Below are 24,796 nucleotides of genomic sequence, written 5' to 3'. Positions count from 1 at the left end.
TCGGGTACGAGCGCCTGCCTCGTCGTGGCGGCGGCGGCGGCTTTTGTCAGGTGTCAGGTGTCAGGTGTCACGTGACACGATCAGGTTGCACGGAAAGAACATTCGCTCTTTAGTTCGCCGTTGCTTGCCGGCTCCAAGGACGGACACGTGACGTCACGGTCAGACGGATCCTTTCCTTGATTGTGATGACACGACTTCCTGCTCATGTGGAAGGCCAGTGTCCCTAATATTGTGGCCACTGACCGTGCACTCGCTGTATGGCGACCTCGCGTGCGTGCGCCATTTAAGATTTTCGTGTCATGTTGCTTCCACGCCGACTTCACGCGTGTCGTCAAGTGTGTGAAAGTGTCGCGCGCGAGTGTCGACTTTCCACTGCAGGTGTGTTTTGCGTCGCCACGGCAACACGCTCGCAGCGGGCGCGCTGAGTTCAGGGTCCCTCAGGAGACGCGAGCACTTTGCAGGCTCACGCGCTCGCTCCAGTATCCGTGACGACGGACGTGACGGAAGACCGCCAGATACCTGGAGGCCGCCTCCAGTCGGGGGAGCACGAGGTCGGAGGTGAAACGCTCCCTTGTGATTGGCTGCTTGCCTCGTGACGTCGTCAGCTGGTTGATGAAGCCCAGAGCGAAACCGTAGCAACACGAGCCGAATTCCCTCTGCTCCTCAAACCTGCAGCACGCACGCACGCACACGCACACGCACGCACGCCGACGTCAGTCTAAAAGCGGCACAGGGCGAGAGAATGGCGACGGTTCCGGCAGCGCAACCTGTCCGGCGTCCACGTGTCCATGGCGGCAAAGCGGTCCAGCTGCGCATCCCAGTTTGGGATGCGGTTGCCAGGGGCGACCAGAGGGACGGCGACGCTCTGTTCCCAGCCGTGCTGCTGGCGTCGAACCCCCGACTCTGTATAACTCAACACCACACCTGCAGCCGCACAAGCAACAACAACAACAACAACATGCTAGGAAGCTAACTCGTGTTCTCGAAGCTAACACTGGATTTCTTCAAAGTCTTCTCGACTGGCCCAAAGACGCCCAAAAGCGCGAACCCGCAATTCAAAACTTCATTTGTTTCCGACACTTTTTTTTCTTCATCTTCTATATTGTTGTCTTTGTCACGCCCACACAAGCGATGACGTAAAATAACGTGTTTCGTTCTTTGGTCTACTTTAAATTTCTTTGCAGCAACTAAATCCCTTTATGAGCTACTCAAGCGTTGCGCATGCGCAGTACTTACCTTCAGAGTTGGAGATGCCAACATGAAGCTCACAATTTGCTTCTTCACTGAGGACACACAAACGCACAAGAAATGGACGTCACGTGTGTTAAATGCCGTCAAGCAGGGTTCGGGAAGGGATCGAACCCCGGTCCAGGCGAGCCACCGTCATGCCCGTTCTCGATGTCTCCGTCTTCCAACACGGCTGCACGACTCAAATGATCGGCGATCTGATTGGCGGAGGAGGGAATGAGATAAGTCAGGCAGGACAGGACGACGGTGGCTCTCGCGAGGACAGGGGTTCGAATGGCGTCCCCGATTGCCGCCTGCCGTTTCGTTTTGGACGATTTTACCGGAGGCCGTCCGCGCCGTGCCGTGACGTCACCAGGAAGCAGCAGCTGGTGCCGTGGCCGTCGACGACGGGCGCGCGGACGCGCACCGGAGCCTCCGCCAGGGAGAAGCTCGGCGCCCGGCCGCACTCGGGGCAACGGAGGCCCGCGGGCGCCGGCGCCGTGAACACGGTCCGCCCGCAGTGGTTGAACCGCAGCAGGTCTCCGAGTTCCATCAACACGCCCGCCCCTGTCGCCTGGACCCCGGACCCGCGGCTGGACCGGAAGCGGAGCAGGTGCCCGGCGGGGGCGGGGCCAAAGCTCTGACTTCTGACTTCGGTTTCAATGAGCCGACCTTGTCCACGCATGCGCACACAACATGAACACGCGCCTGAACGCAGCAAATGGACATCTCGGAAGACTGTGACGTCAAGTCATCGCAAAATTAAACCAACGGTAAAAGGCATTTCTGTTGTTCGTTTGTCGAACCTCCCACCGCTTGGGGGAGCAGTGGTGCCCGTTTGCGCTGGCCGAGACTCAATGAATGGGATGGTGAGTCTCAGGTGTCACCGGCGGGAGAAGCAAACCGTTTTCGAGCGTGGTCGTGTCATTATGGAAGTGCAAACTCATTCGAACGAACTGTAAGTAAATAAATCATCATTGTAAAGTCGAAACCGGAGCGAATCTTGGACATTGAACCGCAGGTCACCGCGGTGAGCCGTTTCGATTGGCATCAAACTATTCGTGAGACGAATCTTTGTCCTGTGAAGTCGAACGTGGCTCTTGTTGGCCTTCACGGAATGAAAACGGCAACGTGACGAACTGCAAGTCATTTGTTGTTGCAGCCAGCAGGTGGCGGCAGAGGAAACGCCACAACACAATCACGTCACGCCGACTTTCATCCTTTGCTTCTTCGACGCAGGCGTCCGCCTTCCTTCACGCTCCCGAGTGCAGGTTGTCCTGAACGTTCCGGATTGGATTTGCTCTTCCCGCGCGCGCGAGTGTGCGTGTTGCTAACGGCAACAAAGGAAGGACACTTTGTGGCTGGTTTGCGCTGAATAATTTAATTGCATGGGACGACATGTAAGGAGGTCTGCGTGGACGGCGTTAGGAGGAGGAGGCGGGGCCGGGGGCGGAGGCGGGGGCGGAGGCGGAGGAGGCGGGGGGCTTGCAGTAGTCGTCCACTGCCGTGATGGTGGCCTTGCAGAAGAAGCAATCTTTGTTGTTCATCAGGTGCTGATTGATGCACGCCCTGAAAACGGCAAGGAGAAAAAGCTCAATTGCCGGCACGGCGTCTCCCAGGAGGTCCCGGAAGGTGCGTGCGTGCGTGCGTGCGTGCGACTGACTTGCAGGACTTGTGCGAGCAGGGCTGAAAGACGGCCGAGATGGGGTGCGCGTAGCAGATGGGGCAAAGGTCGTCCTCGCTGGCCGGCTGCAAGACAACAAAAAGAAAAGCGGCTTTCAAACAACTGGCCCATTTTTCAAATCCGCTTTGGCAACAGGACGCCATGCGAGACCGCGGCGCTCGCGCTCGTCCCACCTGCACCTCATCAAAAGTTTCAAGAGGTCAAATTGTCAGCTGGAGAAAACGTCCAAACGTGCCGCAAATGCGGCGGAAGGACGACGCTTTGCTTTTGGGACGTCCAATCAAAAAGCAAAATTGGCCATCACACCCTGCAGTGGGGACGGACGGACGGACGGACGGACGGACGGACGGACGGACGTGCATGCTGTTGACTGAGGCATAATGAACCCCACTGGCCTCTTTTCAGCAGCCAATCACAGATCGTTTGCAAACGACATCCCGACTGACCTCTGAGCTCATCAAACGAGTCGTTCTACGCAGAGGATCAAGAATATGCGAGTGCATGCTGTGATGTGATTTCTGAGTTCCGGCTGTTGCTGCAAGCATGCTCACGAGCACAACGCCATGTCTGGCTGCTTAAAAACATAACAACTATTTGGCGCCCCGTTTGCCGAGTCGAAGGTGACGGCGACGACCTGCGCGCTGGTGGCCGCCTGCTGCGATTCCCTGGCGAGGAAGGCCAGCATGCTTTCCACCTTCAACTTCTCCTCCACGCTGATGTAGTCGCTGTCTGCAAAACACAACAAAACAAAAGTCGCTAGCCGAGGACGGCGCGTGCGGCGCAGCCAGACCACGAGGCACACTCACATGCGTTGAGGGAGAAGTGCCGGCGCTCCGACGGGCCGGCGGGAAGGGGCGGAGCCACAGATGGGGCCGGGGCGGCGGCGGAGGAGGAGGAAGAGATGTGCGCGGTGGTTGTCGGCGCCGCCCTCGGGCCCGACTGGTCGCCGGCCTCGCTGAGAAGGTGCTGGATGGAGTGGAGCTGGAAGCACGGGTCCGACAGCAGCACGCACGCCGCCCGGCACGTCCTGACGCGCGCGCGCACACACACAAGGCGACTCGTTAGCCTCGCTACTTCCTGTCAGTTGCCACATGACATCATCATTAGGGACCGAGAGCACTCGCACATGAAAAACAAAACTAAACCATGACGACACGCGTCCATCAATTCTTCTCATTTGGGATTGCAAACGGCCACGAGAATTTCGACCGCCGTGAACTTGAAACCAGGAAATGCTCATTTCACTTCCTGTCAGATGCAATGACGTCATCAGGCGTGTGCGCGCGCGTGCGCCGCTGCCATCTGAGAACCAAGACGACAAACCGGACAAAGAGGAGATGTGAGCGAGTCAGGAGGGGGAGGAGCCAAGGGAGGACCCGCCCCACAGGAAGCGCAAGCTGGCCCGACGAGGCGCCCGCGGGACAGAAAGCAAAAGAGGCGAGACGACGTCCGTCTCTCCTCTGCCGGCAGGAGGCGCGGCTAAGCACCAGGAGACGGCGAGCGGTCGCGCCGGCGCGGAGCATACTTGGCTTACGAGGCGCCGCCCTTGGCACAAGACCAGCGGCGGGAAGCGGACGGGAGGCGCCTAAAGGAGGGAGGAAAAAAAACAGAAACGCTGCCGGCAGCCGCGCACGGCGAACACCTCTTTGATGTGAGTCCAACAAACAACAACGCGAGTGCCGTCCATTCGTTGTGCGGTTGTCGTGTGTGTCTCTGTTCACACAAACGTGCTCGGAAGAATGTGCGTCTGCGTGTTGAGGAAGACGCTCGCACGCACACGCGCGTGTGTGCCGGTTGTTTCGCTTTTGTGAGACTTGGTGTTTTTTTGTTTGTTTGCGGTGGCAGACGAGGCCGGCGGACGCACAGAAGACGTTTTTGAGCGTCCGGTGGGCAGCTTTGGACCCCGCCCGGCACCAGCGTCGGCGCTCATCGCCGTCAGCGTCCGAGGAGGAAGGTGGCGCCGCTGAGAGCTCGCCGAGCGCCATGCGGGCTCTCCTGTCCTGGACTTGGCCCGCGGTTCTGCTCAGCCTTCTCCGGCAGACGCGGTCGTCCGGCGAGGGCGGCTGCCTGCGCGCGGCCGACATCCTGAGCTGCGCCGGGCTGGGCCTGGACGGGCCGCCGGCGGACGTGCCTGCTTCGGTGGCGGCTTTGGACCTGAGCCACAATTGGATGTCGGTGCTGCGGGGGGGCAGTTTTGAGGGTCTGCTGCGCCTGCGCAGCGTACGCTTGGCGCACAACCGGCTGACCGCCATCCTGCCGGGCGCTTTCCGGAACTCCTCCGGGCAGCTGCTGCGCTACCTGGACCTGTCGTCCAATAGGCTGCGGGTCGTGGAGGAGGCGTCTTTCCGGGACCTTCCCGGTCTGGAGGAGCTGCTGCTCTTCGACAACCTCCTGGCGACGGTGGAGCGCAACGCCGTGGCGGCTTTGGGCGGCCTCCGCAGGCTCTACCTCGGCCGCAACCGGCTGGCGGACTTTCCCTTCCAGTCTGTCCGAGAGCACCCCGATCTGGTCTTGCTGGACCTGTCCTGGAACCGCCTTCCCCGGCTGCCCCTGCAGAACCTGACGAGCCTGCCGGGTCGGCTGCAGCGGGCGCTCTACCTTCACGGCAACCCGCTGGCGTGCGACTGCGCCACGTACCGAGCGTTGCGCCTGTGGGAGCTTCGAGGCTACCCGGCGGTGAGCGATTTCCGGCGGGACTTCACCTGCCTGATGTACGGCGCGCGTGGGCCGTCGGTGCGCTTCCTCCCCGACTTCCCCCAACCGTGCAACTCCACCGCCGTCGCGCCGCAGTCCAGCGAGGTGACGGTGAGCGCGGGTGGGCCGGCGCTGCTCCACTGTAGCACCGCGCTGGCCGGGGAGCACGTGACCTTCTTCTGGGTGTCCCCGCGCCACGAGTACGTGGCGGCGCCCGGCAACAACGGCTCGCTGAGCGCGTTTGCCAACGGGAGTCTGCGGATCGCGGCGGCCCGGGTCGAGGACTCCGGGGTCTACTGGTGCGTGGCCCGCGACGCGGTGGGGCGGCGCAACGAGACGCAGGAAGTGAACGTGACGTGGTGACGCAACGCGCCGGCCGGGATCACGACTCCTTCAACACCGGCTTGACGACCCTGCTGGGCTGCCTGGTCAGCCTGGTCCTGGTTCTCATGTACCTGTACCTGACACCCTGCCGCCGCCGCCGCCGCGCCGCCGCCAACGAGGCCGGGTCGGAGAGCGCCCGGTCCTCCATCCTCGGCCCCGCCACCACCGAGGGCCCGGGCCGTAACAGGCACGTGGTCTTTCTGGAGCCGGTGGGAAAGCGTCAGAACGGGCGGCCCGGGTTGGGAGGGGCGCTTGAAGGGCACGTGGGACCGGGCTCGCTTCTGGAGCCCGAGGCGCGCCAAACGCTCCGGGACGCGGCCCTCGTCTTGCCGTAGCGAGGGGGACTCTATGCCGGCGTGCCCCCCCCCCCCCCCCTCCCTCACCCGGCCCCCGCTCGGCCCCTTTGCTAGGCCTCCAAAATGACTTTCGTGTCCGCCACCGACCCACGGCACCGTGACCGGATGAACCACAACAGTAAAGACAAACAAACGTGTTTGTACCTTTAAAAAAACCCGAGAAGCTCCTCCTCCCGGGTTTGGCTTTTGCTCATCCGATGTTACGGCGAGGACGAGCAGAACGACGCGGACGGGTCGCTTTTGTCTGCGTTGGCGTCCCTGCGCTTCCTCTCGCTCTGTGCCTCATTAATAAAATGCTCCTAACCAACGTGCCTTCTGTTTGTTATTTCAAGACTTGAGCTTAGCTTAGCTTAGCATGGCAGCATTTAGCTTAGCACAATCAATCCCAAGCAAAATGGCGCGGGGTTCGGTCAACGTCTCTTTTTGCTCATCGGTGGACGGCAGGCAAAACAATTCAATGTCCTTCCTCTAGATGGCAGAAGCACAAAACTGCTGCTCAAATGTTTGACGTAGGAAACGAGTTCCTGGAAAAAAGACCAAGTGTTGTGAAAGAGTCAAATGTTGGGCACGTAAGATAAATCTGACGTTACGTAAGCGTTAAGAGAAGACAAACAAGTCGAAAAGAATGGTCGCGTGAGACACTTTGAGTTACTGCAGCCGATGGACGGAAATGCGGAGTCAAGCGAAGTCACTTAAGGCGGACCGCGAGTGCAACTGACGAAGGCAACGCGAGCACTCGAGATCGCCGCCAGCCATCGATAGCGTCATTCGTCGCGCTCAGTGTTGCTCCTCCCCCAAAAAAGACAGACATGTCGAAGCTAAAATAGACGATTGATCATGCGCTTGTGAGGTCGGGCTGAGATCAGGCTACGTCATGAAAAGGGATCCTGCCCACACAGCAAAAGGAAATCCAGAAATCCGAAGTGGCGGCGGCGCCAGTTGCGAGCGCGACGATCCACTTTCATGGCTGCAAAATGAAGATGGTCACGAAGACGGAACGAACGCTTCCAAATCGGACATTATGCGGAGATGCCACCGACTTCCGGGTTTCACACATCAGCACCCGCGTTCCAACACTCGCACCCCCGCTCCTTTGCTCACCGCGAGATCGCATCAAAAATGAGCGCAAGCCTTTTCTTCTCCGTTGCGCACTTCTTCGCACGCGCGCATGCACGCAACATCCGTTCCAGACGGATGCTTTCCCATCATGCACCAGCTTGCAAACCAACCTTAACCTTTCATTCAGCGTGGGCTTAAATTAAACCCCCTCTTACACACACGACATCGACATCATCATCATCATCATCATCATCATCATCATCATCATCATCTCTCAGTTAGCAGCAGACAGGAAGTGAGACAGCAAGTTTGTCCAAAAAAAAAAAAAGGTTCTGATGATGTCTGTCATTAAAAAGCACGCGCACGCACACACGCTGCGCAATACATCGAAAAGTATCAATATTGCCAAATGCAATTTGCATATCAGTTTCCTACGATGCATTGATCCGACATTGATCAGTCAGACGCAAACTGAAATCTTTTTGTAGCATCATTAAAATGAACAACAAAATGCATTAAGCTTGCCGCATGAAAACAAAAGTAATCTTTCATTAGATAATAAAAATGTCATTTCTTTCGGTACATGTTAAATATGGCAACAATATTGATCGCATTATATTCAACGAATATATTGCGTGTTTTTCTAATATTGTGCAGCCCTCACGCACGCACGCTTGATGATGTCAGATGATGTCACAACGCTAATGCGCTAATGGCACAAAAGTTCTTTTTCCTGCGTGCCACATCCTGTCGAGGCGCCGCGGCAACGGCCGACAGCGGTCGTTAGCATCATTAGCATTCAGCTTCCGCCGTCGCCGCGGTGACAACGACCGGTGCACATTAAAGGAGGCCGGATCACATGACGCAAAACCCGATGCGTCTCAATTCAAGTCTGGTTTCAAAGCGCCCGCGCACACGCGTGTGCAAGGCCCGAGGTGCAAATCACGAAAGAAAAACTCACCCGTTCCGGTCGCCATCCACAAGAAGTCGAACGAGGATGCCGGTGACGGCCACCAGGATGGGGTAGTGGTCCACGCTCTCCAGACCTCAAACACGCAAACGGCAACATCAGTCAAGCACGCACGCACGCACGCCGGCTTACGCGGGCGGGCGTACCTGGCAATCGCAAGTTCACCACGCGGTCGAAGAGGTTCTTCTCAGCCGTCACCCGATTTAACACTTGATTCAGCAACTGCGGCGCACCACAAGCGCACGTCAGCAACTCGGGCAAAACGCCATCGGCGGCGGAGAGCGGGCGGGCGGGCCCACCTGAGCCAGGCGGCGCAGCAGCAGCTCGGCGGACGGACGCGCCCAGTCCAGGAAGATCTCCGGGACCAGCGTGACCGTCATCTCCAGCACCCTCAGCAGGCTGACGGACAAGTCAAAGCAGGTGGCGCACACCTGCAACGTCGCATCACAGCGCGGCGTGCGGCCGCGTCACACATTTGGGACGCAAAAGGTTTCCGCTGACGTCGGGCCAGACGATTTGCCGTTAGCCGTTAAGGTTAAAGGTTACGCTGCGGGCAAGTGCGACCCAGATGGGATTTTTCTTTTTGCCCAAACGCGACCTGCATCGGACTTTATGTCAGTCTGAACGGCCGAATTCCGATTCTTTACATCCGACCCGGGTCACTTTCAGATGTGGTCCAGATCGGATGCATGGCGTGGCTTCGTTTGCCGTTCTGTAAAAGTAGCCGCGCACGCCTGCGTTGCGTTGCCGCGCGTCAACGGCTCGATGATGTCGGCAGTCAGGTTGGTTTGGTTAAGAGGCGCTTACGGAGAAATTCCAGCAAAATCAAGTGGTCGGTCTGGCAACGCAAGATGGCTGCCCTCAATGCGGCTTGCAATTCGATCGTCCACTCGGGGGTGTGCGCGCTCACCTTCAGCTGACGCGTGTCCACAAAGTTCCTCTCCGGACGCTCGGCCGCCTGCTGGATCTGCAAGAAGGTCACAAGACGGACAGATGGAAGCGGCTCGGCTCTGCTCGTCCCGTCCCGTTTCGGCTCGGCCCGGCCCGGCCCGTCCCGCCCGCGTTACCTCCTGAATCATGCCGATGAACTCGGAGAAGGCCCAGTTGAGCTGATTGAGGACGCTGTTGAGGAAGGAGGCGGCCATGTCTTTGTCGGCGCTCAGCAGGCGGGCCATGTCTCTCTGGAGCAGCAGCGACGGACACGGTTCTGGAGGACAATCGCGGCCAGCAAATTACGACACGCACAAACGGGGGGCAACTAAATCTAGTGCTACGGCGCCAGGAGAGGAAGAGGATGGCGGGGGGACACAAACTCAAATCAAAGAAAAAGCTACAAGCAGGGACGCAAAATTGACGTCAAATCAAAGTCCAAACAAAGCCATTTTGTTGTTGTTCAAATCTTCCAACTGTCAAAATGTTGCTTTCTTGATTCAAGTGTGACGATTTGAGAGCAAAAACGCAAGCTGGTCAATTTTGTCGCGTCAAATCATTTGCACTTTGTTGGAAAAGTCAGAGATATTTTCTTAAAAAATATCGTGCGCAATAAAAAAGCGGTTGTTCCAAAGCAGCAATGTCAAATGTATCGTTCGAGTATGCAAACGTCATTTTGAAGCCGCCCGAGCGACGTTCAATGACATCAACGAAAACTGACGCTGGAAACGGGAAAAAGGAGACAACGACGACCACGTGCGAGCGTGCGGGACAGGAAATGCGTCACATGACCAAATCAAAGATGGCCTCTTCAATGCGGCCAAGTCACACTCGCCGACAATCAATCGCAACGTGGGAAACGACTTGACGCACGCACGCACGCCAAGCGAGCGGCGAGGCAACGGACGCGTCGGCCCTCGCGAGCGTCGGCCCTCGCGAGCGTCGGCCCTCGCGAGCGTCGGCCCTCGCGAGCGTCGGCCCTCGCGAGCGTCGGCCCTCGCGAGCGTCGGCCCTCGCGAGCGTCGGCCCTCGCGAGCGTCGGCCCTCGCGAGCGTCGGCCCTCGCGAGCGTCGGCCCTCGCGAGCGTCGGCCCTCGCGAGCGTCGGCCCTCGCGAGCGTCGGCCCTCGCGAGCGGGTCACCTACTCTGAAGGCTGGGCAGGTTGGCGTCCTCGGGTTTGGTCTTGAGGAGGTGCGGCAGGCGCGTGTACCTGTAGCCAAAACCGCAGCCCTGCAACACAACACGTTTCACTTCACAAAAAACTTCTCGTCCACTCGTTTAGTGCCGACACGTCGGCAGCGGCGCAACACTTCCGTGTTCCTCCACCAGGTGGCACAAGCCGCCACCAAGCCCGAAGTTTTGGAAACATCGAATGTCGTTTCAGTTAGTTTTTTTAAAAAGCCTTTTAGTGTTTTTTTAAATGTCGTTAACAAAATTGCTTTCTGAATTCGACTTGGACTTTTTGAGTTACTTTTACTTCACTAAAAATAACCTTGGTTCGGATTAATGAACATAAATAGTTCTGTGAAGAAAGTACGACTCATCATCTTCAAAACGAGACGACGGCTGGAATATTTTGCTATTGAACTTTTGAAGCTTTGACTTTGAAACTTTCAGTGCTGAAGAAAAACACGTCTACATTATTATCGGCTTTGTATCCACGTTGTTATGTAGCCGTGAAAATCCAATCAAAGTGTGTTCAGAGCGGAAAAGAGACGTCATCTGGGTCCAACCTGCAGGGTTCTTCAAGTTAGAGTTAAGACTTTTACAACCTATTTAAGACCATTTGCTGAAAAAATGGAAGACCTTGTGAATGTTTTGTGAATTATTCCTCAAATGTGGAATTTGTGCAGGATGTAAAATAATTCAATAACAGTCGAACAACATAACATTTTAAGACCCAAAGATCAAAATTCCAAACTTTTTTCTGGTATTATTTTCAAATTGATGAATTCAAATCTTCTCGGACTTTTTGAAGACCCCGCGAGACCCCTGACTGTCTTTCTGTTCTCCTCGCGAGCAAAAAGAATTGAAAGCTCGTCTTCCCTTCTTATGCATGTTGTTTATTAAATGTTCCAGGTTGGCCGATCCTGACGGACGGACGGACGGACGGACGGCGGCGCCTTACCCGCCACAGCCGGACCAGGATCCAGTTGGTCTGGGCCCAGGGTCTCTGCTCGTAGGGGGCCAGCAAGTTCTTCATCATGGCCACGCGTCTGAAAGCACAAGCGCATGCTAACAAGATGGCGGACAGCGGCGTGCGCGCGCGTGCGACTCACTGGTCCTCGGGGATCCTCTCCACCGCCCTGAGGGATTGTGGGTAGCAGACGTAGCTGGCCAGCGCCTGCATCAGCGCGTCCTTGATGTCTGCCAGACAAAAGGCCGGTCACGTACATCATCACGGTGGACAGACGGACGGACGCTCGCCATTACTCGCACACGTCTGGGCTACAAATTTTGCACGGGCGCCATCTTGTGGCCGTGTTGACGACTTTCATTTGCTCAGGAAACAGGAAGTGCTTGATTGACCAGCGACCTGTCCATTTATGTCATCTGACGAGGAGTGGCGACCAGTCCGGGGATTACCCACCTCAGTTGAGATCGGCTTTCCCACAATGCAATGTGTGTGTGTGTGTGTGTCTACGTCACCTGTTCCAACGATGCGCGGATCTGCAAAATGTTTGGCGAGAATGGTCGCCATCTGAGTCAAAGTTTCTTCGTAGCCTGCGAGGACGACAAAGTCAGAGTGGCGACTTCGGCCCACTTGAAGCTGAGACCAACGGCAACGTTGGACGACGACGGAGTCGCACCGCCGTAGCAAAAAGTCACGCCACCGGCGGCCATCTTACGTTGCCGCTCGCTCAGCGCGCCTAATTTGAATTCATTCATTTCTCGGCTGCATTTTCTGCCTCCGCGGCAAAAATGCAGACGCTTTTGAAAACGTTTGCATTTTCGATGAAGCTCGTTTTGAAAATCATCATCTCCTTCTCGACGCCATTTTAGGAAGAAGCTTCTTCTTCTTCTTCAACTCTTTGCAATGTTGTATTTTGAATGACAGCATATTGAGGCACGGTTGTGCTTGAAAGTTTTCAACTTGTAAATGTAGAAAAGCTTAGCAAGAAAATGCTCCAAACGGTCGCCAAAATGCAAACGCGCTCGTCAACTTCAACCTCTGAAAATACCAAAACAATTTTGGGTTTTTGTGCCCCAATCGTATGCAAACTCAACAACAAATGTACGACGGCGAATTAGGGGCCACGTCTAAATATATTTTTAGAGGGCAATATTCCCAGAAAAGAACTCGCGACTTTATAAATTGGTAAATTAGCGAGAAAAAACCCTCTGAAACTTACGAGAAATACACGTAGCGTAGCTAAAGCCTAATGTGAGGATTCGTTGGTTAACGGGACAGCGTTCATAAAGTGAAACGGCAGACGAAGGACGGAGACGGCAGCTCGAGCGACACTTCCTGATCTCAATTGCTCTCATCTCCTTATTTGAAAAGCCGACTGAAAAGTATTGCCGCAAACATCCGAGTAGTACGCGACGTGCATTTTTTTTCTTACAAATTTGCCACTTTTTTCCCTCCGAATATTGTCGCCGCCCTAAAAAAAAAATCGTATGTATGACGTGCAAGAAATCAGTCATTCCGTTTTTTTTTGTTTTACTACCCATAGGTACTGCAAAATATCAAAACAAGGTGAAATTCTTCCATTTGGGAGCTTTTTCCTTCTTTTCTTTTTAAACGCAAACATTTGCGAGCGTCATCCTGCGTTTTGTTTTCCGCCCAAAGCCAACCCAAGATGTCAGTAAAGGCGGCAGCGCAAGATGGCCGCCGCCCGGGGCCAATCGGGAGTCCCTGGATTGTGGCTCACCTGGCAGCTGGTCCATGCTGCTGGCGGGACTGAAGTAGTTCTTGAGCGCGTTGTAGGCGTACATGGCCACGTTGAGGTAGAACTCGGGTGCGAAGGCGAACAGCGAGCCCGTGCGGTCGGCGTGCTCGATGGTGCCGATGCACACGCGCACCAGCCAGTACACGTCCAACATCTTCTCCTGCGCGCACAACGGACGGACGGACGGACGGCCGGCGCTGAAGCGGGCCTCTCATTCACGCACGCACGCACCAACACGCACACACCCACCTTGGAGTAGATGGTGGCGTTGATCCAGGCCAGCCGCCGGCTGAGGTGATTCAACTTCTCGGCAAAAACCTTCCGACTCTTGTGGAGTTCCTCCAAGATGTCCGACCTCTGCGGCAGCAAGCAGGCCGCAGATGGAGAAGGGGGACAAAGGTCGCGCGGTGCCAGCGACGCAAGCGGCGTCCCACTTACTCTCGGCGGGCATCGGGCGATCTTCTCGTCCGTGTCTTTGAGGGCCGCCGCGTACTCCTGGACGTCGTCGGCGACCACCACCATCTGCGCACACCTCACAGGCGCCCGTCAATTAGCCGCACAAACAACGGACCGCTCGCAATTCAAGTCTCGTCCACTAGGTGGCAGACAAAGGCACGTTTCCACAAAGCCATTGATAGAGTTTGGCCAACTCTGTTTTAGCAGGGCAACAAGATGACATATGGACGCCATCTTGTTACCCTGCCCAAACAGAGTTGGCCAAACTCCCATTATCGTTTTGTTTGCGGTTGTCTTCTAACATCAACACAATTGGGCGGCGGTGGCGCCGCGTTTATGCAAAGGCGGCGAACGAGGAGTCCAGGAGGACGTCGGGATTTGATTTTGTTGGGACACTAACAGAAAAGTGCGCAAGCGAGAGTGCCAGCCAGACGGCCGCTTGACCGCACGTGCGAGAGTTTGCCGCAGGATGTTCCCCGGACGCGTCGCGGCACTTCCTGCATGGCCAACATATTGTCAGCAGTATTGCGGGCGGCATGGCTCAGCCGTAGCACGGTTGTCCGATTCATTGAAAACGATCGGCGGGTAAAACGATGGACAGACGCGACAGTTGCAGGTGTAAAAAGCGGGCGCACCTTTCCCAGCTGCTGATGTACGCTGAGGTTGTACATCATGACGATCCCGTCGATGATCTCCAGCAGCGATTTGTCGGCTACGGGCTGATGCGATTGGTCGACGGGTCGCCCCAGCAACAGGCCGTCGTTGCCATGGCTGCCCTCGACTTGAAACACACGAGACACAAAGCGTTGACAGGACGGAAGACACCAGGACGGCCGTGGCCGCTCAGCTTTGCCTCTGCCCACTTCCTGTCTGCACAGGAAGTGCGTTTTTGCACCTTTCCCGCACACTTTTCTGCTGACAAAGCAAAGCAAAGGCGGCTCGCGGCCGCTACGGGCGCATTTGGACGCCACGTGGCAAGAAGGTAGGAGAGGATTCCGCTTCATGACTTACTGTCGTCCTCGGTGCGCTGCTCCATGGCGAGGGAGCGCACTTTGACCTTCTCGGGCTGGCCCAGGGGTCGCCTGGGGGTCATGAGGCTGACGGCGGCCGTGCTGAGGAAGCGGTTGGCGCGACCCAGGGTGGGCGAGCTCAGCCAGCCGGGGCGAGCCAGGGCGCCGCCCGCCGCCGCCGCCGCCGGCCTCTGGGGACGCACACAAATTCAACAACTTTGCAAAATGGATCCGAATGGAAATGGGGAGGGGCCAAAATCAAATCAAGCCCACGTCCACATCTAATGGGGTCACGCGAGGGGGTCAAACTGGGCCAGCCAGTCATGCGCGACTAAACGCACGTTTACTGCGCTAACTCTACTAATTGCGTCCGACGAGCTTTCGACGTACTAATGTTCAAAAAAGAAGCATGAATATTCACGCTCATATGCATGAAATATTTTAAAAGCAAACTTTGGGCATTCTTGCCTGACTATTCAAGGTTGCGAGTTGCATTTCCATACATGTTCGCTCCGCAAAAATACTTTTCCTTTCAACATCAATCAAAGGAGCAACAAAGCAACATTTCTAACACGATCGTTTCAGCAAAACCGTATTCGACAACCTCTGCTTTGCGCAAATTGGCCAATCGCAGGCGGGCGTGCAAAAGTGAGGGACGACAACAACTGAAACGCGAAAGATGCTGAAAAACGCCAGCGCAGACAGAACCTGAGCGGCGCCGCTCTCGTCGTCCTCGTCCAGGTCGTCCATGGACGCCGCTTGGATCTCGGCGGGGTCGATGATGATGTTGGCCTTGCTCGCCAGGTCGTCTGCGGGGGCACAAGGTCGGCAACAGGGTCAACGTTAGCGCCGCGCTGGCGCTCGTTAGCCAACGTGACAAAATATGGCGGCAGTTTGTCGAGGCCTCGGAAATGAAGGAAATGAAGTCAAGTCCTTCTTTCAGCCCGAAGATGAACTCCCGCGCGTTCGCGGCCCGCGTGGGAAACAGATCACGGATTTTCACCAATTTGGGTCTCGACGCGCGACTACAAACTTTTGTCCGTCAAACGAGCTCACGAACGGCAGACGTCTTCGTAACGCGGCGTTGGGCAACATGGAGGGCAACGTTCGCTTGAGCCGCCCTGTGCGACTTTTTCAAATTCATTTCACAGATGGAATTCTTTCCAGAAATCAAAGCGTTGATTCCGTCTTGTAAACAAGCCAAGCAAGCGGACGGACGGCGTTTGTCGAGGTCGACCTGGAAGGCGTCCGTCCGGGTTGGCGTTTGGCCGCCGGATGCGGTCAGCCAATCGCAGGGCAGGTGAGACAAAAGGATCGGCATGCCTGACGCCGTTTGCCCGCCGTGACGGCGCCACTGACCTTTGAGCGTCTTCTTGAGGTGCGACAAAAGGCCGCCCAGCCGCTGCAGGTCAAAGTAGTCCACCTTCCCGTTGTAGAAGAGCTGCGGCGGCACGTACGCCGCTGGAGACGCAAGTCCAGCCGCGGGACGCCGCCAACCGCATCACAAAGAAAGAAGAAGAAGAAAGTGAGCGCGTGTGCATTTCGCGCCTCACATCAACACATGGAAGAGCGCCGGCGCTAACGTGTCGCAAGCGCGGCCGAGACAAAGATGCTCGCTCATCATTTGGATGTCGACGGACGTTGCTGACATCAACGTTGGCTCATTATGGCCGTCCGACTTGTGGCGTGGACACGATTTTCCACAATGACACTTTTTTTTTTCCATTAGCAAATCTTATTGTCAGTGTTGCGGCCGCCGTCCGGTTTGGGAAAGCCACGCGAGGCGAGTCGAGTGATGGACGCGTTCGTACCGTCACTGCTGGCGCCGCCCGGAATCTTCTTGCAGTTTTCATCCCAGCAGGCGCGCACGGCCGCGATCAGGCGGTGCAGGAAGCACAGCATGTACTCGGGGGGGCACAGGGCCGTGGGGTGCTAAACATGCACGCACGCACACGCACGCACACGCACACACACGCACACACACAGCGCTCACATTAAAGTATTGGCAGCGCCTCCATTTTCCTCACATGGGATGTTGTTCCAGCCTTTTCCAAATTTGGGGAAATTGCGATGCCGAAATGCCGAAAGGCCGAAGCTGAAGGCAAATCCCGTCCATGAGAATTGATTTTGTAGTTGGCGGGAGTGATGTCACGTGGCATACAGATTCGCTAAATGGAGGAAAATGCGAGAACAATTCTCGCATTTTCCCCCCAAACAGTTTGTGTAACGAAAGCAAGACAGAAGAATTTGCTCCATTTTGGAATGAGGCTGGACGAAACCGTGAACGGCGCCGCCCGCCCGCCCGCGCACTCGCTTGCTCGCTCCATCTCACCCCTCGGTTGCTGGCGTTCTCTTGCAGGAACTTGCGGAACTTGTTGAGGAAAATGTAACGAGACGCTTCGCCCTAAGCAAAGTCACAGCGGGAGCAAAAACGTCAGCAAACATTCAAAAGGATGTCGCACAACGGAAGGCAAGATCATCAACATCCCCACTTTTTGTTTTGTTTTGTTTTGTGCCTGCGAAGTCAGCAGGCGACGACGTCGTCCCAATTTGATTTGATTTGTTTCAACGGCGTGGACAGCGACAAGCAAGCCCAATTTGGTCCCGATCCAAAGAACAAAACATCATGAAGATGCGGATGACAACACTTTCAGTTGAATTGTTGGGAAATGAAACTTGAAAAGCAAACGTCAACATTTTGGGGCTTGTTTTAAAACAAACACACGCACACGTACTGTGCTCTTGTCTTTGTTGTTGAGCAGCAGCCGGAGGATCTGCACTTGCAACTCTTCCACCACTAGAGGGAGACAAAAGCACTTTGAGAGATCTCACACAAGCTGGAGGCCATTTTGTAGCGCCACAACATCATGAGACTCCTCTTGCTTGTGAATATTCCTTTTCTGAGGACGACGTGTGCGCGAATGATGCGCGTGTGCCGCCCCACCCTGCCTTGCCGGCAAAATGTTTGCGCCGTGCGAGGGAAGCGCTCATTTCAGACGTATGTTTTGACACGAGCAAATTCCAAATGCCGAACAAGCAAAAGAGCCGAGAAAAAGAGAAAAAGCGAAAAAGAGAAAAAGAGAAAAAGCTGTCCCACCTTCGATTCTTTTTTTCAGCCTCTGACATCCCCGCTCGTACGCTCGCCGGCGCAGACGCTCGTCCGAACTCTCGTCTTTGGGCTCGCGCTCGTCTTTTCCCTGACGGGGAAGGAGACAGACGGGCTCAGCGTGCGTGCGTGCGTGCGTGCGGACGGGCAGCGGCGCACCCGAGCGACCGCCCCGGGCCACGCACCTCCTTGTCAAAGTGGGTGGGCCACCAGGTGGTGGGGATCAGCTCCTCAAGCCCCGCCTCCTTCACCCGCAGCGGAGTCTTGATGTAGAAGAAGACCACCGAGCGCAACACGTCAAACGTGCGCTGGCTGACGTTAAGGAACACGCCACAAGCGCGGGGGGGGGGGGGGGGTTAGGGGGGGTCACACGGTGCGATACCCGCGCACACGCAAGGATATAAGACGTTGGTCAGCAAGTACTTCCTTGATTTCTCGTGACGCAGGATGGCCGTCGTCAGCCGAAGGTAGTGGATCTGAAAGGAGGCGTGCCAACGTCAACACACACACGCACACGCACACACATTCCAGCGGCGGGACGGACGGTACCTGGAAGCCGAGGTCGGGGATGATGGGGGAGAAGCGGTACGCCCTCAGCAGCGACATCATCAGCTGCTTCAGACACTCGTTCACCTCGTAGTCCTGCGCGCGTGCCAGCAGGTGAGCCATGAGGTCACCGCCTGCGTGTGCGCGTGCGCGTGCGTGTGCACGTGCGTACATGCGTGCGTGCGCGAGCACTCACCTCCATGAGGAGCCAGAAGAGGTCGAGCAGCTGCTGGATGAGCGGATGTTCGTCCACGGAACCGCCGCCCTCCAGGATCCCCAACAGGAAGTTCATCAGCACGTCCTCCACCAAGTACACTTTACACTGCGCACACACACACACACGCACACGGACGGCAGCGTTGCCTGACGCGTGAGAACAACGGCAGCGGCGAGGTGAAGACGCGCCGTGGCGCCGGCTCACCATCAGAGGAGCAAAGTGGTTGAAGATGTGCGCCAGCGTGATCAGGACGGTGGCCTCGCCGTCGAGCCGCCACGACGAACAATCCGCCTCCAACACGCGCTCCTCCTACACGCACACGCACACGCACACGCACACGCACACGCAACACGTTTGACATCCAGGCCTGTTGCTGCCTTTTCATCAGGCCGCAGACGTTGAATTAGAAAAAGTGCTGCTTGCAAAGTTGGATGAAGGTCCAAAAAAGATATCGTCAGTCTGGATCCGATAACAAGTTGAATGGACTTTAAAAATAAATGCAAGTAATAAACATTTATTTCAGGGAAGTTGGATTTATTCCTGTGCAAAATGTTCACACAAGAAGATTTGAAATCCATTTCAGCATAAATTGAACTTCAGATGGCAGAAGATTGACTGGCAGCTCATTTCTGATGCTCCATTTTTGAAAACGAGTCGAACGCCGCCGCTCGGCTTGATAGCAAAAAAGTGGATTGATTGGCGGCTTCAGTTGTATGAATTGTATTTTGATTTGAAGCAAGAAAAGGAGAGCAGGTGTTGGTTCAGGTCAGAGGTCATTTGAGCAAGCGCGGCTGTCGCCATCTGGTGGCGCTTTTTGATTGGCTGTCGCCAGAGGGCGTCGCTTTGAAGCCACACCCAGGAAAGAACACAATTCTCAAATCTTCTCAAATCAACATTTTCACAACAATTTGCCTCACTTTTTGTTAGCTTTGTAAACATAAAACGTCATTTCATTAAAAAAAAATAAAAAATTAGCATTTTTATTTTGTTAACCATTTCCACCCAAAATTGTGGTTGTCGTTATTTTGTTGGTGTTATTGAAAACTAAAATTAGTTTAGTTTAGCAAACCAAAACTAACAAAAAAAAAATTGCCACTAAAATTCAAAAAACAACTTCATTAACGAAATAAAATAAAAACAAAAGTGCTTTTTAAAAAACGAAAACCAACTGAAACTACATTTAAACTCTAACTAGAGCGAAAATATCCTGTTTTAGTCTTTGATCATGAATTGAATGCCTTTGGGGTTGATTCTAAATGTGATTTTAAGTAGATGTATTTATTTATTGTTATTATTTGCACTCACGCACACACACCAACATTGTCTCCCACCGGAATGAGGACATTTAAGTGACGTCATCGAGCAGCAGCCAATAGAAAAGCACCTTCAGATGACGTCGCTCTGACCACAATTTTGCGTGCTTGACTTTTGGCTCCAACGGCTCGCCACACCTGGCCTGCTTTTTCTTTTAGCTCAAATGCAACACTAGGTAAGAAACGAGTTCCTTTTTTTCATCGGACTATTTATTAAATATTGCGCACAAGTAATACACTTTTTTTTTTAAACAAATACTGAAACTAACTAAAACTAAACTTTTTCTTACTAACTAAAACTAATAAAAACTAACAGAAACACCCTGAAAACTAAATAAAACTAACTAAATCTAAAAAACAAAATAAAACCTAAAATGAAAATTCCAAAACTATAATAAACCTGGTGTGTGTGCGCGTGTTTGCGTGTGCGTGAGGCACCTGCACGTCGATGCGCGTGGACAGGACGTTCTTGACGAAGCCCAGCAGCCTGTGAGCCTTGAGCAGGTCAGCGGCGGGCGGGTCCTGCAGGGGCAGGTAGCCCTCGGACGGGTACGTGAACGCCGGCACGTCAAGGACAACGCCAGCGAGCCGGCCAGACAAAAAAAGACAAACGACGGCGGCGACGGCGGCGGCGGCGGCGGCGGCGACGGGAGGATATCGGAGCGGCCGGCTGCCGAAGTTGAAGGCCACCGACTCCTTGAAGGACAGGCTGATGGCGGGGAAGTAGGCCACGCCGGGACCCGTCTTGATGTCGCCAAACGCCGTACCCAGCGACTGGCCATTCCTGAGCACACGGAAGAAAGATGCCGTCGAGGCAAGACAAACTGAGTTGTTGTTCAGTAGGATCACCAAAAAATGTGTTAAAAGTCCTCAAAAGTGTCAAAAACAGCTTTCTGACATGTTCACACTGCAGAAAACAAATGTGTTCACAAAAACACCACATGGCGGCAGCGGCGAGCTTACAATGAGGACAAAATGCTTTTTTCATTTCGCCAAATATTTGAGAGAGAAACAAACAAAGAAACATTTTCCAGCGGTCGTTTGAATCATGTCATCGTTTTCGCTTCTCAGACACGGCGTGCGACTTACAGGCAGAAGGTGATGGTGGCGTCGTCCAGGTCAATCAGGCAGCTGACGATGTCGCCCGCCGCCCACGACTGCCGGCGCACAAACAATACACGCTGCGTCAGCTCCGTCGCGTCAACGCCGCCATCGCCGCGTCGCTCACCTTGCCGTAGTTGGTGGTGACCACGTTCCACTTGCGCACTCGGTTGCCGTCGTAGGCGTACGAGTCGGGCGTGTCGCCGACGCCCTCCTGGCGGACGGGAAGCGGCGGCCGTTAAGTGAGCGGAGGCGGGAGGGCGGGAGGGCGGGAGGTCGGCGGGACGGCGCGACGGCGAGCGCTCACCTCCTGGTTGAAGCGGCAGTTGAGCGTGCACCAGCCGATCTGCATCAGACCCTGCGACGAGATCAGCACCTCGTACGCCCACTTGCCTGCATGCCAAGGTCAAAGGTCAAAGGTCAAAAGAAAGCAGGGCCACCTTTGAGCACAACGTGGTCAACAAAGCAACACAACGTTTGTCTTGGTGATTTTCAAACCTTCAAAAACAAAAACAAACAAACCCTTTTTTTGATCACAAGAAGCTCTCGAAAGCTACTTTGGCGCACGAGCGTTCAGAAAAGGAGCAAACAAAGCAACTTTTGTCCAGAAATTGTGACTTTTCCCAAATCTTTTTCATGAGCCAAGTTGAAAAATGTCCGTCTCACCTTTGTAAACGCAGGTGGTGGCCCGGATGGAGCTGAAGTTGCTGTGGCCGATCACCTGAAGGGGGCGGAGCACGCAAAAGGAAGCGGTCAAGACAAGCAAATTTGTGAAAAACAAAGATGTCCGTCCGTCCGTCCGTCCGTCCGTCCGTCCTACCCCCAGCAGGTCGTCGTCCACAAAGAGAAGACCCTCGAAGCCGCCGGTGTGGTCCAGGACCACCGGCTGAGGACCCAGACGACCTTCGACCTCACCGTCTGCGGGACAAGGAGGGAAATGTTGGCTGACCTTTTAGACCACAAAAAACATCCTTTTGGGAATTTTTTCAAAATCAACATTTTTTTCAAAATTTTAACACACAAAAAATCTTAAGTACATTAAAACAACTTTGTTTGTTTTTTTGCTGTTTTGGAGCAAAAGTGAGCGAAGGGAGGACGAGGACGGCGCCGGCGCATCAGCAACATTTGCGCTCTTGGACAAAGACGCACGAGTCCGCTCCAACGTCCAGCAAGATGCAGCATTGCGCAATCATCCAAGCGGCTCCTTTGCATCGGCTTGGGCTTTCTTTGGGCTTCTTCAGCGACCCGTTGGCCGCCGTCCCGCACGTCGCGTCGTCCGGGCTTTGTATCAGCCCCCCCGCGCTCGCTGACCACGAACGACCACAACAAACGAGCGCGAGCAGCGGACGTACCCGAACCGTCGTCGGCCGTTTCTCCTTCACTCAGCAACGTTTGCAGGTGAGCGTCCAGATCCTGGAAGGCCAAAGGCTTCCTGAACAGCAGGGGGAGTCAGCGAGCAGCACGGCCGACGCAAACAGGGAAGAAGGCCGACAACGGCCGTTAGCAACTCCGCTGACAGTTGTCACGTGGACGCGCGGAAGCCAACGTGCCAAGCCGGCTTCCCGTTTCAAACATACCAGCGCACAGCAAACACGTGCACGTGCGCGTCTATTAATAGAACGTTGGGGACACCAAGCGCAGCAGCTGAATCAACGGCACTCAAATGCGTGGGGGGGGGGGGCGTTTAAAATGAGCACATTCACACTCGACTTCCAAAATGAAACCTCATCCGCAAAAAGTGAAAAAAGCAGAAAGCCGCTCGACAGACCTGAGCGAGGCCGGAAGCGTCAGCCGGCTGGCGGGAGGGAAGACGCGTCGCAAGTAGTCGCTCAGCAGCCTCTCGTTGACGACACCTGACGAGACAAAAAAAAGTTGCTTCGCCGTTGTGGGACGAGGACGCAGAAATTCGACTTCCACGTTCGCGCATGTTTTGACGTGAAGGCAGAAAGCGTTACCGGTGGACTTGGGCTTGTCCGTGTCCGAGGCGAGCCTGTAGTTGCGGCGGCTCAACACCGCGCCGCCGCCGCCGCCGCCTTTGGAGCTCATGCTGACTGCTGGGAAGTCGGCCACACGCAAACGCTGTCACGCAACAACGAAAGGAGAAAAAACCAATGAGCATCCATGTTGATCCTGATGGCGGCACAACGCGCGCAACGTCAGCAAGCACTTTTAACACATGACAGGAAGAATCACAACCACCTAAATGGACCTCAGCATCTGAGCCAGCAAACACACACCGTTGCGCCCTTTTCACCCTGCACTTGGCAGGAAGTGCACAGCGTACCATGACCCACGACAATAAAACAAGCGTGACACACCTCAACCCCTCCCATCCAAACTGGACGGTGCAGAAATGATTCAGCGGCTGGAGTCCGAACTCTCTCATCACAAAATCCTGGCATTTCAACAAGGGTGGTTTTTTTGTTTTGATGCAATTAAGACACTTCCCTGTTGGTGCCTTGAGTTACGAGTTGAACACGCGCTCGTATGGCAAATCAACCTTTCCACACAAATTTGAAAAGAAAGAAAAAATACACTCAACTATTTGGTCCTGCGCATACAAAAAAAACACAAAAGAAGAAGAGACAAAACTCAAGTACCTCAAGTTTAGTCTTTCCTTCCTTCCTCTACTGGCGATTAGCAAACCGAGCGGCTCAGTGGCTGCTTAGCGCCACCAAGTGGCACGGTTGGGTCCTGCCACTGTAAAGAAAGCACTGAAGCGCACGCAAACGTGGCTCACAAGTATCAAGACCCAAAAATTGATCAGGTGACGGCTCGCTCGCAGGTGGAAAGACTCGTAAGTCGAGACACCACTCGATTTGCATATGCGATAACATAGGTGTCAAACTCCGGTCCTGGAGGGCCGCAGTCCTGCAGGTTTCGGATGTTTCCCTTCTCCAACATAGCTGACATATGATCAGCTCATCGGCAAGCTCTGCATAAACCTGATAACGATCCTGCTGATTGGAATCAGCTTGTGTCGGAAGAGGGAAACCTCCAAAACCTGCAGGACTGCGGCCCTCCAGGACAGGAGCTTGACACCCATGTGTTCGAGCAACACACTTTCCCCCTGGACGGACGTCAAGAGGACGTCCGACTCGTTTTCTTTCGTAGCGACGATGAAGATCATCATTCAAAAGCGAGACGGACGACGTCAGTGTCATGGAAGTTTTGGCCTGAGTGCCGCCATGAGCTCAGCTCAGCGTTTCCAAAACTCAACTTCAAGTCTTCGCACACAAACGAATACCGAAGGCTACAACAAAAATGCTGACATTTAAATGGCCACAAAAAGTGAAACGTGAAGTGAGGCACTAGCATGCTAGCAGCTCGCTGGCCGGGCTAATTAGCACGCTAGCTGTCAAGCTAAGGCGACGAAACAAAACACGAATTTCATCAAACAAACCGATACGAAAATAACATCAAACTTTGACCTCTTTTGTCTCACTTGCCCTCGCCTGGTGGGGGACGTTATGGCGTGTGCGTAATTTGAATCCCGACTGCAGAATGCGTGCCTGCTTCGATCTTCGGCTTCTCGTCGCTCATTTGGACCACAACACACAACAGTCTTGCTGCCTTGGCCACGCCTACCGCGCTACGGATCCTCAGCTGGAACCGTTTTTGTTTTGTTTTTAAGGTTAATGTCACCTGTGTTAAGGTCAGGTAATGATTTATTGTCACGTTTTCACATCAAATAAAGGTAACTTATAATAGTGTAAAAATAATCATTCCTACCGACAAATTATTGGCAAGGTATTTTTTCTCGTTCAATTTTGATTTACTCAAAGCTGGCTGGGAAAAAAGAAAAGCCCTCCATCATCAGTTCACCCCAAAAGTGTTTTGACGTCATTTAC

The 24,796-nt window shown here is 54.7% G+C and overlaps 3 protein-coding genes across 6 annotated transcripts; 1 reads left to right on the top strand and 2 right to left on the bottom strand.

Annotated features, from left to right (window-relative positions):
* Positions 1–9: 9 nt before the first annotated feature.
* On the bottom strand, positions 10–1,921 carry mkrn2os.1 (MKRN2 opposite strand, tandem duplicate 1). Its single transcript, XM_086084036.1, has 4 exons — positions 1,569–1,921; positions 1,237–1,283; positions 768–924; positions 10–669 (listed from the first exon to the last, which is right to left on the bottom strand). The coding sequence occupies exons 1-4, from the start codon at positions 1,910–1,912 to the stop codon at positions 438–440; spliced, it is 780 nt and encodes a 259-aa protein (XP_085940162.1). The 5' UTR covers positions 1,913–1,921; the 3' UTR covers positions 10–437.
* Positions 1,243–6,710, top strand: amigo3 (adhesion molecule with Ig-like domain 3). Its single transcript, XM_086084032.1, is given in 3 exon segments — positions 1,243–4,562; positions 4,757–5,960; positions 5,963–6,710. Coding segments are annotated over 2 exon segments (1,428 nt in total). The 5' UTR covers positions 1,243–4,562; positions 4,757–4,894; the 3' UTR covers positions 6,325–6,710.
* Positions 2,590–24,528, bottom strand: rnf123 (ring finger protein 123). 4 transcript variants are annotated; one of them, XM_086084029.1, is made up of 40 exons: positions 24,395–24,528; positions 22,901–23,024; positions 22,714–22,798; positions 22,298–22,377; positions 21,766–21,863; positions 21,612–21,666; positions 21,253–21,338; positions 21,073–21,159; positions 20,934–21,001; positions 20,503–20,628; positions 20,283–20,397; positions 18,736–18,840; positions 18,511–18,636; positions 18,318–18,410; positions 18,171–18,244; positions 17,954–18,071; positions 17,760–17,859; positions 17,392–17,459; positions 16,995–17,066; positions 16,474–16,594; positions 16,022–16,123; positions 15,371–15,471; positions 14,664–14,853; positions 14,288–14,433; positions 13,635–13,718; positions 13,446–13,553; positions 13,179–13,356; positions 11,953–12,027; positions 11,583–11,670; positions 11,432–11,519; positions 10,449–10,533; positions 9,442–9,581; positions 9,285–9,341; positions 8,674–8,805; positions 8,521–8,596; positions 8,366–8,450; positions 3,718–3,938; positions 3,546–3,640; positions 2,891–2,976; positions 2,590–2,796 (listed from the first exon to the last, which is right to left on the bottom strand). In XM_086084029.1, exons 2-40 carry the CDS (start codon positions 22,989–22,991, stop codon positions 2,652–2,654), a joined length of 4,050 nt encoding a protein of 1,349 aa, XP_085940155.1. In that variant the 5' UTR covers positions 22,992–23,024; positions 24,395–24,528; the 3' UTR covers positions 2,590–2,651. The 4 variants fall into 4 exon arrangements, with proteins under 4 accessions (XP_085940155.1, XP_085940153.1, XP_085940157.1 ...); XM_086084027.1 differs by having other exon boundaries at positions 24,377–24,522; XM_086084031.1 differs by having other exon boundaries at positions 17,398–17,459; positions 24,377–24,522.
* Positions 24,529–24,796: the final 268 nt, after the last annotated feature.

The sequence above is a fragment of the Leptonotus elevatus genome, chromosome 9 (assembly GCF_054856555.1).
Source record: "Leptonotus elevatus isolate MCC_2025b chromosome 9, RoL_Lele_1.0, whole genome shotgun sequence".
NCBI classification, from domain to species: domain Eukaryota; kingdom Metazoa; phylum Chordata; class Actinopteri; order Syngnathiformes; family Syngnathidae; genus Leptonotus; species Leptonotus elevatus.
Note: the sequence above shows the minus strand (reverse complement) of the source record. Positions and strands in the feature narration are given on the sequence as shown.

Excerpts from the sequence above, each read along its gene's own strand:
- rnf123 (XM_086084029.1), bottom strand. The coding sequence starts at position 22,991 with ATGAGCTCCAAAGGCGGCGGCGGCGGCGGCGCGGTGTTGAGCCGCCGC. Across the intron at positions 21,864-22,297 it reads AACGGCCGACGACGGTTCGG|ACGGTGAGGTCGAAGGTCGT; the intron begins GTACGTCCGCTG and ends CTTGTCCCGCAG. Across the intron at positions 11,671-11,952 it reads TCCGCGCATCGTTGGAACAG|ACATCAAGGACGCGCTGATG; the intron begins GTGACGTAGACA and ends TTTGTCTGGCAG.
- mkrn2os.1 (XM_086084036.1), bottom strand. The coding sequence starts at position 1,912 with ATGCGTGGACAAGGTCGGCTCATTGAAACCGAAGTCAGAAGTCAGAGC. Across the intron at positions 925-1,236 it reads TGGCATCTCCAACTCTGAAG|GTGTGGTGTTGAGTTATACA; the intron begins GTAAGTACTGCG and ends GTGCGGCTGCAG. Across the intron at positions 670-767 it reads GACACGTGGACGCCGGACAG|GTTTGAGGAGCAGAGGGAAT; the intron begins GTTGCGCTGCCG and ends TGCGTGCTGCAG.